At 38.8% G+C, this 13,731-nt stretch overlaps 1 protein-coding gene across 6 annotated transcripts in view; it reads right to left on the bottom strand.

Moving 5' to 3' along the window:
- cobl (cordon-bleu WH2 repeat protein) overlaps positions 1–13,731 on the bottom strand; it is a 64,691-nt gene that overhangs the window by 21,257 nt on the left and 29,703 nt on the right. For all 6 annotated transcript variants that reach the window (XM_088084038.1, XM_088084036.1, XM_088084037.1 and 3 more), the window contains one exon: positions 10,596–10,778. In XM_088084038.1, coding sequence (XP_087940164.1) covers positions 10,596–10,778 — 183 coding nt within the window. The remainder of the gene's footprint in view (positions 1–10,595; positions 10,779–13,731) is intronic.

Consider the following 13,731-nt stretch of genomic DNA (forward strand, 5'->3'; position numbering starts at 1 on the left):
AACATATGTGGACATGGGCATATTTTAAAGGGAATGCGACTTTATACAAAAGCACACAGAAGGCCATGCAAGGACATACTGGTGTGTCCATTAAATTTTCCACTCCATGGTTTGAGAGGCGAAGGGCCCCATGTTGGAGCATGTTGATCAGATAGGGCCACCCATGGAGGCTTCAACCTGGTGGCGTGACCACTCATCAGTTGTTTTGAAGGACTCTTGATGGGTGAGGGGCTTTGTTACAGGGCAACATTACAACGCTTATGTGGAATGTGAAATAGAGTATGTGTGTGCATGAGAGGGGGTTAAATGGTATATGTGTGTGCTTGTGCATGCAATCATACATGCGTGTGTGTGTGTTCACGGCTGTATGTGTACGTATGTGCGTGTCATTGATAATAATAGCAGCTGAACTGTCTCAGCACAGAGGGCACAGAGGTCAAAAACATCCTAACAGTAGGCTGGAAGACAGTTAGCGTGTTGTAGGATTATTGTGGGTCTGTATGTATTATAATGAACATGCGTGGGCATGTGGGATATATGATGAAAGGAGTTGTTATAAGTCCTAACAATGTGTGTGTGTGTGTGTGTAGGGGGTGGGCCTAGGGGGTGGGGGGAGTGGGGCTAGAAGCGTGGAAGAGGCTAGCTGAGGATAAGGAGACACATGGCTGACCCAGTTCCATTGTCGTCTACTTTGTCCTACTAACCCACTGAAATTTAATGTTTTGTTTAATGTTTAAAGTTTTAGGTAAGGTGTTAGAGGATCAGAGTAGAAATAGCAAGTTTTCACATTTTAATGTAATAATTTTGCTGTGACATATTACATGAGTGATTTATCAACCATCAAATCAAATTAAGATAGTGGATTCAGATAACACGTATTCGCCATGTGGATAACGAAGGGTATTATTCACTGATTGCTTTCTAATTATAATCCATTATAGATCAGTAATTACCTCTCTAGAACTGCAATACATCCTGACTGTGTGTGCCATAAATCCCCCCCCCCCACACACACACACACACACATTAAGATACAGCCAGTTGACACACACATACATAACTTCATTTGTTTGTCCCATCTGTCCTGCCTGGTTTCATACACAAGATGTTTTGACAGCTTCAAGTGCAAATAGATCCTGTCCTACATAGACAGCATGGCAGTGGGACGAGTTTCCCTATCCCAGGCCCCCACCTCACACTTTCACATCTTCAAGGTCAGTGTGTAAGAATAGAAAGCTTGTAGTGCCTACCTACTGTACACTTAAGTCTCCACAACCACAAGACCAAGCACACAACACAGGACACTTCCTGCAGTGATATGAACAGTATTAATGTTTTTAGTAGGCATCTGATGACAAAGGCCCTAATCAGTAACAGTATCAGTAAGTAAATTAGGTAGGAAAAAAGATTATGTATAATATTTAATTAATTACTGTAATTTTTGTCATCTGTGTTATTCCATTGCATCAGTCAACTTTACACCCACACTCCTCTGATGTTCAATACGCGGGGGTACAACAAACACACTGCAAAAGATCTAGTGTTAAAGGAATACTGCACCCCCATGTCTTCATGAAGAAAATTTTGTTTTTCTCACATGCCTTTAGTGAATAAACATCCAGAAACTGGAAAAAATCTTGATGGATTGAAGTCATAGTTGACCATGTTTAACAACGACAAAACAAAGTCAAAATGTCTGTTTATAAACTCTCACACACAACTCGTTCAGTATAATGCAAGTTTCATTTATCAAGTCCTATGCTCATTATTGTTATATTTAGTCTAATATTGTGTGACTTTGGTGAACCCAAACTAACCCTTTAAAACACCAAAGTCTCACAATAAGTCTCGCAATAAAACAAACAAAGTGACTGTGTTCAGTGAAATAAAATTACTGTTTTTGTCAATGGAGTTTGGCTTTGAAGAGAGTATAGATAAGTTTCACTATCTGTTCAGTTTCCATTAGAAAAAGCACCACTGCATAAATAAAACTTGGTTTATATCGCAAGAGTTGTGTGAGAGTTTGTAAATGGGTATTTATCAAGAATTTTCTCTATTCTTGGATTCTTTGTTCACTAATCTTGTTTATATTCATATTATGATCAGAATATAACATTTTATATTACATCTTTTTGTTGATTACATTGAGGGCTTTATATGAGTCGTATATATATGTACATTGCCATACTAACACCAGAGCACCTGCTGTTTTCAGCGATAGAACCAATTAACAAAAACAGCAGCTCTATGGGAAAGATGAAGAAGAAGCACGAGAGGTGAACAGAGGAAGGACTGCCTGTTTGCCCTTGCAGCAGTAGACTCCTTTTGTGCTTTCTTCCATACTGAATACATGCAGAGATACACTGGAGCCTTGTGGCATATGGATAAAAATCCTTCTCAACATAATTCCAGACCTCTACTGATGTCTTACATCAGGAACACCAGAGTTACCTTCCTTCTCTCCGTCTTTGCACTGATTTTCTTACTTTTACCCTCCCTTATTTTCTCTCTTGTTCACACAGATTCTTATCTGAACAAGGCTAAGCCTTTCTAACCACATAATGCAACAGGGACTAACAGCGATGACACCCAACAGCTGACCGTCTTTGTTGATGTTGTAAAGGGGGCCATGAATTCATTGGATGGAGCTGTGACCAGTCAACAAGTGTTGTAAAAGAGACAGAACAGAGGGTGTGCAGCAGAGGAAAGCCACATATCATGGGGGGACAAAATATTGAAAGAAAAAAGAGACAGATGGGTAGCAAAACAAAGACAAAAAAAGGAAGGAAAAAGAAAGAAAACCTTTACAGGAGCACTCGTTACTGAATACAGATGCAGTAGCAATGTGTGTTTTGTCTGGTTGATTGAACCAGAGCTGTGCATTAGAGCAGATTAAAGTTAGCTACCATTGTAGACAATTACAGGACTGATGGATGGCTGTGAAAAACAAGCCTCCCTCTGCTGCCAACTCTCTACTTTCACAAAGTGACAGATCATCAGGAAGAAAAACGTAGCCAGCTCGATCAATCAAGAAGCCACACAGACAGGCAGGAATGCAGCACCTACAAAAACAAATTCATGCAACACAGAATACTGTGGGGACAGTATCGGGCAGAAAGATCCGGCCAGCATATTGTTTAACACACATGTACAACTGACTACAATGCATGCACAACACACATACATCCTGACAACAGCTGTAACAACACAAAAACATCTAGTTTAGACCAAACAGAAAGATTAAGAAGTAAACACCGTCCTCTTAGAGAACTGCAAACTGCCATAATTAAGAGCTTATCAACAATCAATCACATAACAATGTCAGAGCTATCTTAGGCAACCCTTTGTCAGATCTGACAGCTGGAATTCCCTGTAGACCAAGATTTCCCTTGTAATATCATACAGTTGCAACAGTGTTTCTGCTATCATGGTCCACTGATGTTCTTCCAACTGAAAGACAGTCATCAATTTTTAATTCCCACCTCAGGATTCACTCGCCTCAGCTAACAGATGTGGTGTAAATTATGACTTTCTCCAAATGTCTTTCCTCTCCTCTCTGGCTGGAGTCAACCTTCCCTAGCTTTTCACATGAAACTCTGCATAGAAATAGAAATGGTTTTGTTTTATATTGAACCATGCTTGATTGGCTATCAAAAATCCCCTTAAGGCATGTTTTTAAGCAAGCCATACTTACATTTAATGTCTATGTTTTAAATTTTGTTTAACATGGTTTTCACACATAAAAAGTAAAAAAAGGGGGCTTGAACCAGATCTATCTTGAGAAATTCTGGATCTTGCCACTGTTGGAGCAAGGTCTTTGCTTTCATTCTCTGCTTTCTACAGCACTGGTACAGCACTAAAAGCAAGTGTGGAGATGGATATGGCTATGTGAGATTAGGGCTAGGTAGACCAATCAAGATGGCAAACATTATCATTAAAGCATGGGTGCTCAACTTTTTGTAACTAAAGGCCTATTTCTGACCCGAAAAAAGACCACATGATCTAAAGACCGGCTTCCCAAAAACCGAGAAAAAAATGTAGCACAGAAAAAAAAAAGTGTTATGCTTCTATCAGCTGCAATGACCCATATAAATATGCTACTTACATATTTAAACTCACCTATCACTACCTTCCATTATTAATGTAAAGTTAATGTACTCAGGGTCATATTTTCTCACTCTGCGCTTACCTCTCATGTAACCTTTTCATTTTAAAAAGCCAACCCATTTTGTGTGACTGCATCCAATGGAACATTAGCTAGTTAACTGTGGCAAAAACAGTGGTCTCTCCCTTATGATGAGTGTGATGATACTCAAATGCAACTGGTTATTTAGAATTATACATTTTAATCTGACATGTTTTCATTTCTGTGAATTTTTTGAGCACATCTATATATAAAATTACAGAAAGTAAGCTTTGTTATTCACCCCCAAAAAAGTACCATCACGGCTCACTAGATGGCGGTCTGAGGCCCACTGTTGAAGAATAGCTGTGTAAGAGGAAACTATGAAGAATGCATGAAATGCAGTTTCAAACATGTTTGAAACTGCATTTCATGTATTAGACAGGATCTGGCTCTCATATTAGTGACGAATCTAATCCAGTTTGCCAGGTGGTGCATTTGAATCTCAGATTTTAGAGAGATGCACACGTATCGCCCCCTTCAGTAGAAAACATTTTTCTACTGACAAACTTTGCACAAATAAAAGTCAGTAAAATCACAATCATTTTAGGGGACATGAACAAAAGAAAACACACTTTTGAGTGTAGGGGACCTTTAAAGGTTGTTCCAGGTCTACATACATGTATGCTGCCAATCACCTAATTTCTTGGCTGACCGGGGAGATCACTTCATTATAAGTCTGGTGAGAAATGCAGAAAGCCTTGTCACTTGCTGTTCCCTGTTTAAAACACCTGTTAAAATGTGCTTTGGCAATACTGTTTGATTATGGTCATACCAATAAAGCCTCCTTGAACTGAATGGAAATTGCAGAGGAGTTCAAAAATGTGAGTAAAAGTAAAAAATGGGAGCAAAGAAAGTGCAATAAAAAAACTGAAAGTTTGTATTTAGTTGCAGGTAATCCATTTTAGAACACTGGTAAACTTTTCTTACAGACAGCCTGCTTACTGCCGCTGATCTTATTACTCCTTCACCTTCTGCTCTTTAATGCTACTCGTCCTTTGTTGAACTTTTCCCCTGTCGTGTTCTGCTGCAAGGTGAGGGTGGTGCTAAGGGCATGCCAACCAGATTTCACGCTATACTGCTTTCTGGAAATATGATCCCATAGCTTATACATTGTTAATGTTGCACAACCCAAATACATGCACCTTTCTAAGACCTGATGCTACTTCACTTTGACTTTCTGTCTCTCTCTGTGACCCTTTAGGTCACTCAGTTTCTCTCTTTTATTCTGTCTTTATCCACTCTCTCATTCTTTGCTTCAGTTGCTCTGTCTTTATCTCTCAGTCTGCCTGCACACACAACACACATGGGCACAAATGCACTTACTCAAGAAGCACCTTCTGTTACTGTGCAGTGAAGCAGAAAGCTCAGAATTTCTCTGAACTCCTTTATCACAAGAGGCAATGTAGACATGGCTTGCTTTCCAAACCACAATAACAGATTGCCTATCACTGCTGGAAAAAAACACCCCAAAAAACAAAGTTGTGTTTCTCCGAACTCAATGTTCCAAAACATAATTTAATTCAGTGCTGCTCTCATAAAGACAGTCACAGATTGTTGATTGTTAGGCTAAGGAAACTAAACTGTAAACTTCTCGGCCTCCATGATGACTCCAGCATGTGAAAACATTTGATTCTGCTGCAGTCGAAGAAGATGGCTTAACACTCTTCCTGGAATACTGCGTCATCTGTTTTTAGTGCTGTTGCTATTCCCATTCTCACTAATGCATATAGCAATTTGTCCCTCAGACCCGAAAAAGGTCAAACATCTTCTTTCATTATTGTAAATGAAAGAAGAATTGTAAATTGAAAAGTTAAAGTATTTCTTTCAACACCCTGAAAACAATCCATATTGTGAATGAAAGACATGAAAGATAACATAAAACACTGTTAATGGTCACTCACACTGGTTAGTAAAAATATACCTGAGAAACAATGTGCTATTGACAATCTGTATCAATTTTTACAAAACTTATCCTACAAACATCCCCTTTCTTTCAACTTTCAAAAAAGTCATTGCACTGGCATTTCTGCTTAAGACAAGCTGTATGCGACCTCCAGAGCACATCAAAGTTTCAGAGTCGGAGCTGAGATTGCCTGCACATGGCTCTCAACATGGAGGTGGCTGTGATGGTGGCTAATAACTAACGGTGCTAACAGCACCAACAGTGATAACAATGGCAACAATGCTGACAGAGCCAACAGTGTTATTCTAGGATAGAAACAGGGGGTGGGCATTAGCATTTTCAGAAGCAATGTTGTCACCTTTACCCCCAGTAACGAACTGTAACCACCATGTTAGTGCAGTGAAGAGTGGTGGCAGTTAGCCAGTAGGATACACTTACAGGGACTCAGATACACTAATGTACAATCGGACCATCTACCACAAAAACAAAAAGGGAAGCTCAGATTTCAAAACACACAGCGTGATTTCATTACATGCTCAGGGCACCATTACTCCTCTTTAGAAACAGGAATCAAGGGCTGGTTCCAGTTGTGAACCTTTTCCAAATTGAACAATCCATCAAAATCATACAGAGGCAAGCTCATCAATTCCTTTTATCAATGCTGGTATGTTTTTTTTCTGACAGCTGTGTGTAGCAAGACAATAAGTCATGCATCTGTACTGCTTAAAAAACTTGCAACAAGAAAAAGTCACTGCGTAGTGGAAGAAACGGTCCAAAAGTGGCTTGATTTCACTAAGAAAGATGACAACAGAGCTGCTTATAATATCTCTAAAATTGTAATTTTAAGTCAGGATGGAAACGAAGTCAGCTATAGCCAGCTATATGCTGAAACATTGTTCCACACAATATGGGCTTGAATTCCAGGAATGCTATGTGTTTGTCACTCTTCCTATGAGTTCAACTGCTTCCCAACTAAGCATCGCCTCTGTTACCAAGGGTAAATATCCAATATTATAGTAATATTAGTGCCACACAGGCAGTATTAGCAGATTCTGACTGAGACAATGGGTAAACAGTGGCAATTTTGCACATGTGGATCATCTGTCTGCCTTTTATCTGTTTGTTTCTACACTGTGTTAAGACTAAGAAGCAATAAAACAGTTGTGTTGACACCTGGTAGGCCTCTTTTTCAACACAGAAAATTCATCAGGAAACAATAAGGGAATTTATAAAGAACTGGACCAATGGCAATAATGGCATTGGTATCAGTACCACTGATTCTTGTATGTCTAATATAAATAGACACCAACATACAATAGTGTAAGCCCAAACAAGAACATCCATAATAATGCATAAGTTAAACTTAGAGTTATGTTTCAGGTATTTGGTTCATCCAAACAAATTGGAAAAATTAAATCAAACATAAATTTTGCTTCAATTCACAAACATTCGAAAAGCAAAAGCAAAGAATACAAGGGATAGAGCCACACTGAAATGTTACATAAAAAACAACACGTTCACTTATCCTAAACTGATCATTTGAGATACACACAAAGGAAGTAAATCTTGCCCAAAATGTGGCCATGAATACAACAGTTTCCACAGTCGACTGTAGAGAGAATCTGGCCTGCTTAATTTTGTCAATGATATTAATCTAACTATGTTCCTACTACAGTTTAAATGACCTCCCTTACTCATCTCTGCTTTCCCAAAGTCTATTAGAAGCATTTAGCTTCATTATAACGATCTCATCATCTTTATATCTTATAGTATAATGTCAATGTCTATTACTGTGTCTTGTAAGTCACAATTAGTTGACTACCTAAGCTTGTTCTGCTCAGAGGGAGGTCTGTAATGAGGACAGCCATCATAGAGAGCTGTCCTCAAATGACTGGCTATCATGTGCCTAATCCCCCTCTATCTTAAACAGGAACACACATTCTCGTACTTTATAAACAAATAGTATCTCCATAAGTTGGGGTAGACTCTATCACAGACCTGCAAGCACAACAGAATAGAGAAAGTGTTTTTAGTGCATGATACACCTGAGTGAGCAAAATTCAACAAATTAATTTGGTGACCAATTGCGTGGGAGGAGAGCTTAACTTCCAGTCCATGACTTGTGGACAAACCTGCATCTGACCTATTATGTTTGAAAAGGATAGCGTGACATCTGCTCTGGCTGGAGCTTAAACTTTTTGAAGATGATGTGCTCCGTTACTTACAAGAAAAATGTTTCCCAGTGTAGCCTAATATTGCCTCCAGCAGCTACAATACCAAATTTCATGTAAACGTGAAAGTACAACTTGGATTCTGATTGTGATGTGATTTGTTTTGACGTGTACAATTGTTTCACAGATCCAAGTCATGCAGATCCCTTTAATGCCAATGCCCCTGAGAAATTGTCCTGACAAGACCTGGCTGCAATGACTCCCTTCACTGTCATGAAACTAAATCCTTTTTAATCACATTCAGACAACAAACACAGGCCAGGCATGCTGCTAATCTTGAACACCTCACACCTCCATGGTGTCCTCAGATGACACCAGCTATAATCACATTTACTCTCCTTATATAAGAGTATCAACCAATCATTCAATCATTGAAACTTTACATAAAAAAAAATGCACATAAAATTAAGTTCCACTTTTAACAGACTTGGATACACGTGACGAGAAAATTCTGTCAGTCTGTTGACCTCAGACTGAACTGTTGATAAGACCAACAGAACACATCGACAGCCTGTCTTCAATCTCTCTGCTCAAAAAACAACCCTTGTAAACAGAGTGGTGAAACATGAGAGGTGTCCTGCAATGAAGTATGACCTTGCAATGAGTGGACGACGTGCATGAATATACATGAGACTTAGTGTTTGGGCAGGGTAACAGTTCAGAGAAGGCATAAGAGCAGGATGGAGAAATCTATTATTAGACCAGTCATCGAGTCCTCAGATGACCTTCCTAACTCCTGTTCTGTGAAGCTGCCCTTGTGACTCCCAGTGGTGTCTCAGTATCTCAGCTCTGGTGTCATAACTCAGTCTGACTGGGGGACAGATAAGTGACTGTCTCACTCTGCACAACAACAATACTAAATCACAGTACTAAATAATTACAGCATGTATAAGTAGCTTCTTCATAGAGCCGCAATTCAGAGCAAAAACAACAATCATCTAATAACTGATTTGAAATAAATTACATAAAAAACGGACACATGCAGGATTTTAGCAGACAATGAAAACTAGACGTATTTATACTTTTTTAAATGATCTACTGGCAGCTAAATAATTGTTAAATTTACTAAAGTTCAATGGACAGATAATGTAATATTTTGGTTTAGCTCAACTCTGTCTAGTGGGGCGCCTGGTGGCTCAGTGGATGGAGTTGCGCCCCATGTGCAGAGGCTGTGTCCTCGCCGCAGCAACCGCGGGTTCAAGTCCGGCCTCGGCCCTTTGCTGTGTGTCTCCCCCTTTCTCTCTCTACCCCTTTTCACACTCACGCTGTCCTATCCATTAAAGGCAATAAAAGCCCAAAAATATAATCTTAGAACTCTGTCTAGTTAGATTTACCCAAATTAGATTATCTGTTGGGATATACTTGGACTGAAGCAAATTATGACCCATGTGCTTTTGCTGCATTATTCAACTACAGTCCATCGTAGTTGTTTGAAATGCTTAACTTATGACTATTTTTTACTAAGAACATGAGACATTGTAAATCAGGGTTGTGTTTGTGCATTCATTAACTTTCTATTCTCTTCATACATTTCTCAGAAATGTTTTCTGCTCTTTCACTCCCAGTTCAGTTCAGTTAATTAAGCTAAAGAGGGAAACAACACTCTCCATGCCATCCTGCAAGCAAAAAGTCCTCTCAATAACATCCAGCATGAACACTAGCTCCTCCAAAATAACAAAATGTATTATCAGAGGGGGAGAGGAAGGATGTTGGTTGCTTAACAACATTTCCCAGCATGCCGCCATAACACTGTAATGAGACTGCAGGGAGCTGTTGCTCTAATGCAGACGATACAGGTTGCTGTGACCGTGACAAGCTGAATCTAAGGCCAAAACATTGACAGATTACAAGGATGTACTACTTCAGGTCAGTCCAGGATTTCAATATTTTACAAAATAGGACAGTTTCTTAGATGAACAAAATGGGTTATGTCATCATTAAAATCCCAAATATAAACTATTTTTTGGAATTTCTGTGCATGCAGTCAGTCTTCAGACAATCATTAATCCAATGCATTTTTACATGCGTGAGATGGTGAGATTTTGTGTTTGTCATATAGGTATTAATTACCACAATGGGTATGTATTGTAGGTTTTACAATGGAGACAAAAAGTGACTATTTAGAACAAAGTTTTATGTAATGATGTTAAAAAAATGATCCATTATTATTGGAAGTTATCCACGAAGGCTATGTTTTCAAGTTAGAATACATCATACCATGAGCATTTTTTAAACTTACATGCACAAATTCTAAAAAGCTCTTTCATCCCCTCACCTGATAGCCCTCAAAGCTAGTGTGTCCAACGGTGGGGGTTGGAGCCCCAGGTAGTGCTGGGGCCCTCCTTTTCTTGGTCTCAGCCTTAGGAGACATCCTGTTTATGTTCATGGCCGACTGAGACTGGCCCAAGGTGCTGGGCCGATCCTCTACGCTGGGGACCCCTGACGCAGTGGACAGACCCTGTGGGTGATGTCAAAAATAAAGAGGTTGAGACTAGATTTACAAATGTGTATGTGAGTTTATGAAAGCTTTTAGGACATTTTCATACTCTGTTAATTGTTTTCTTGATTAACTGATTAGTTGTTTGGTCTATAGAATGCCAGAAAATGTGTTTCCTCAAGCCCAAGATGAGGCCCTCCAATGTCTTGCTTTGTCCAAAACCTGATATAACTGATATTCATTTTTTTTTGTCATAGACAAGTAAAGGAACCACAAAATGTTCACAACTAAGAATCTCAAATGAAGAAGAATAGTAATGAGTTTACTGTCTCCAAGGCCTGGCCTTACTGATCTCTGCCTCTCCAAAGGCCATTCAAAGTATTTAGCTGTCTTATACCAACGTCATCGTACTTATAGACTATATTATGATGTCAATGTCTATTACTGTGTCTTGTATATACAGTATATATATATATATATATATATGTTACTATTGGTACTATACCTTAAAGACATGATAAAATATACTAACTAACTAACTACCACTAACAATGCCAGGACTCATATAATCGACAGTGAGTTTTTTTGGGGTTGATGTTATCATTAAACTGAATTACAAATGTGTATTCTGTATCTTAATTAATTTTTGAATGGACAGGGAGATCCCCACTCCCCTTATCCCTTAATTTAAGTGTAGTCAGGTTAAAATATTATAAACATGTCCACATACTCATACTACACATTCAACTGATACCCACTGTAGTCCTTTCTCCAGTCACAACAATTATTGCAACATTTATTTGACCATGTTAAAAGTTCAACCCAATTTTCAAAGGGTGGCTGCTCCTGACCAAAGCACTGGAACAAAAAATGGTTCTCAATAACTGATCAAAGAGAGCCCAAAGTGCTCCTGAAAATCTGAATCTCCCCGTGGCTCAGCTTGGTACAGAGCCTTGGAACAACAGGGGTAACCAAACCATGACTCACACGGCCATGATCTAGAAAAAACACTGTGTTTAAAAGCAGATTAATTGATGCATTCAGACAATGTCTGGATACAGCATAAAAGCAGAGCAAAACGGAACATAAAGTTCAGGTCATTAGAATTAATTGGACCCAAGGTTAGAACATCTCACAGTGGGGAGGGATGGGAAAAGAACAGTTCTCAGAAAAGGCCTTGAGCGAAGCAGTCCAGTAGATTTTTTATTTTTTTTTTTTCAACACTGGGGACATTTCACATGTGAGTATATGCTTTGATTGTTGATGATATTTTAATTTTAACAGCATGCTAAAAATAACATTTTATTTAGGACCCCGTGGCGTTGCTGTGAACTTAAAGAGATAGTGTAGCAAGACAGTTTTGTACTTTTTGTACTATTGAGCAAGGAGAAATCATCCACCAGGCTTGTCATATACATCTCACCTCTAAGCATGAGTGAAAGAGGAAAACAACAACTTATCCAAACATTTTCACCTTTGTGTTAAGAACTTATAATGACTACAACACCTAGTATATCTATGATTCATAAAAAAATGAACATTACAAAAACAAATGGATAAACAACACTCAACACTAACATGAAAGTAACCCATAAAGAAAGTACAATGTAAGCCTGCAGCAGAAAAAAATGCCCATCTACAACATTAAATAAAAATATTTGCTGTCAGTGCTGTGTGACTGATGGGGGTAAGAGCAGGGTAAGGGGGAGGTGGGGCAGATGGCAGATGGGGGTCGACAGGACAAAAAAGAAATGTTGGAAGTGAAAGATTGATGTGATTTCTATTTGGGATCCTTAAAAAAGGAGCTTGCTTTCACTTCACAAAAATATAATGTTCAATGCTGGAAATTCACATGAACTCTGTGTGACTTTTTCACCTGCTCTCTTCTACTCCTTCCCTCTGGTAAACAATCTGATATCTGTCAAAACAGCAAGAGGGGAGAAGGTAGTTGTAACAAACGCACTCCAGCAAGAGGGGGGAACCCAAACTCACAGTGTCCTCATGATTACAAAGAGTGCAACTTAAAATGAACGTATTGAACTTCTGCTGAACTTCTTCATAAGGAACATGACTTACAAACTGTATCCCTGGGGAATTCCTTTTAGCACTTAAAGGACTGATCCTACTACAAAACCACACATTCAAAGCTCTAGCGGCCTATCAAAATGTCAGAATCACTCCCGACTAATCACATTGAAAGTTCATCTTACTTAATCAAAAAGGAGACTTCTCTGACACTGGCTTTGAGCAAGAACTTCTCATTTTAGAATTTAAAAAACACATCGCTGTATGACTGTTTGAAATTAGTGACAACTTATCTACATCACATACATGTAATGTATACAGGCTTAGATTAAAAAAAACATGATTGAGGTACAAAAGATGAAATACAGGAAAGATCAGAATGTGTGGGTGCATGACAAACGCTTTAAAGAATAACTTAACACCTGGCTAAATATGGGTTGTTTCACTGCCTGTTACGGCTAAGAGTTTCAGTCTGTTTCACCTCTGACAACGCCCAGCATCACCTCTGGCTGGGTGTGGGTGGGTGTTGTCAGAAGTGTGCAGTTTTGTACCTGTAACCACACCCAATAACGATGTCTTGGTGATTTGATACAGACTTGAGTACATTTTTAAATCACTGCAGCAAAGATTACAAGGACAAATGGAGGTCTTAAAAAACAAGATTTTCAGGGGGTGATAAGTCACTCTTTAAACACAAGCACATAAAAATATATCTATTATCACCAAGTACTTTAAGGAGCCATAAACAAATGACAGTTCACCTGCAATTAAGATTGATTTGGCACTGTCTTGCACACAACATGTGAATGTTTGTTGGCTACAACATAATAATCAAAACTATTCATTCACTTTAATATGCAATCATGTTTGCTGGTGGACAGATAATTGAATATGAGCTGTATTGACGCTTTGGGTAGACTTAATAAACTTCATTAATCTGGTTTACTCC

The sequence above is a fragment of the Plectropomus leopardus genome, chromosome 11, assembly GCF_026936395.1.
Source record: "Plectropomus leopardus strain MGB_pleo_1.0 chromosome 11, ASM2693639v1, whole genome shotgun sequence".
NCBI lineage: Eukaryota > Metazoa > Chordata > Actinopteri > Perciformes > Serranidae > Plectropomus > Plectropomus leopardus.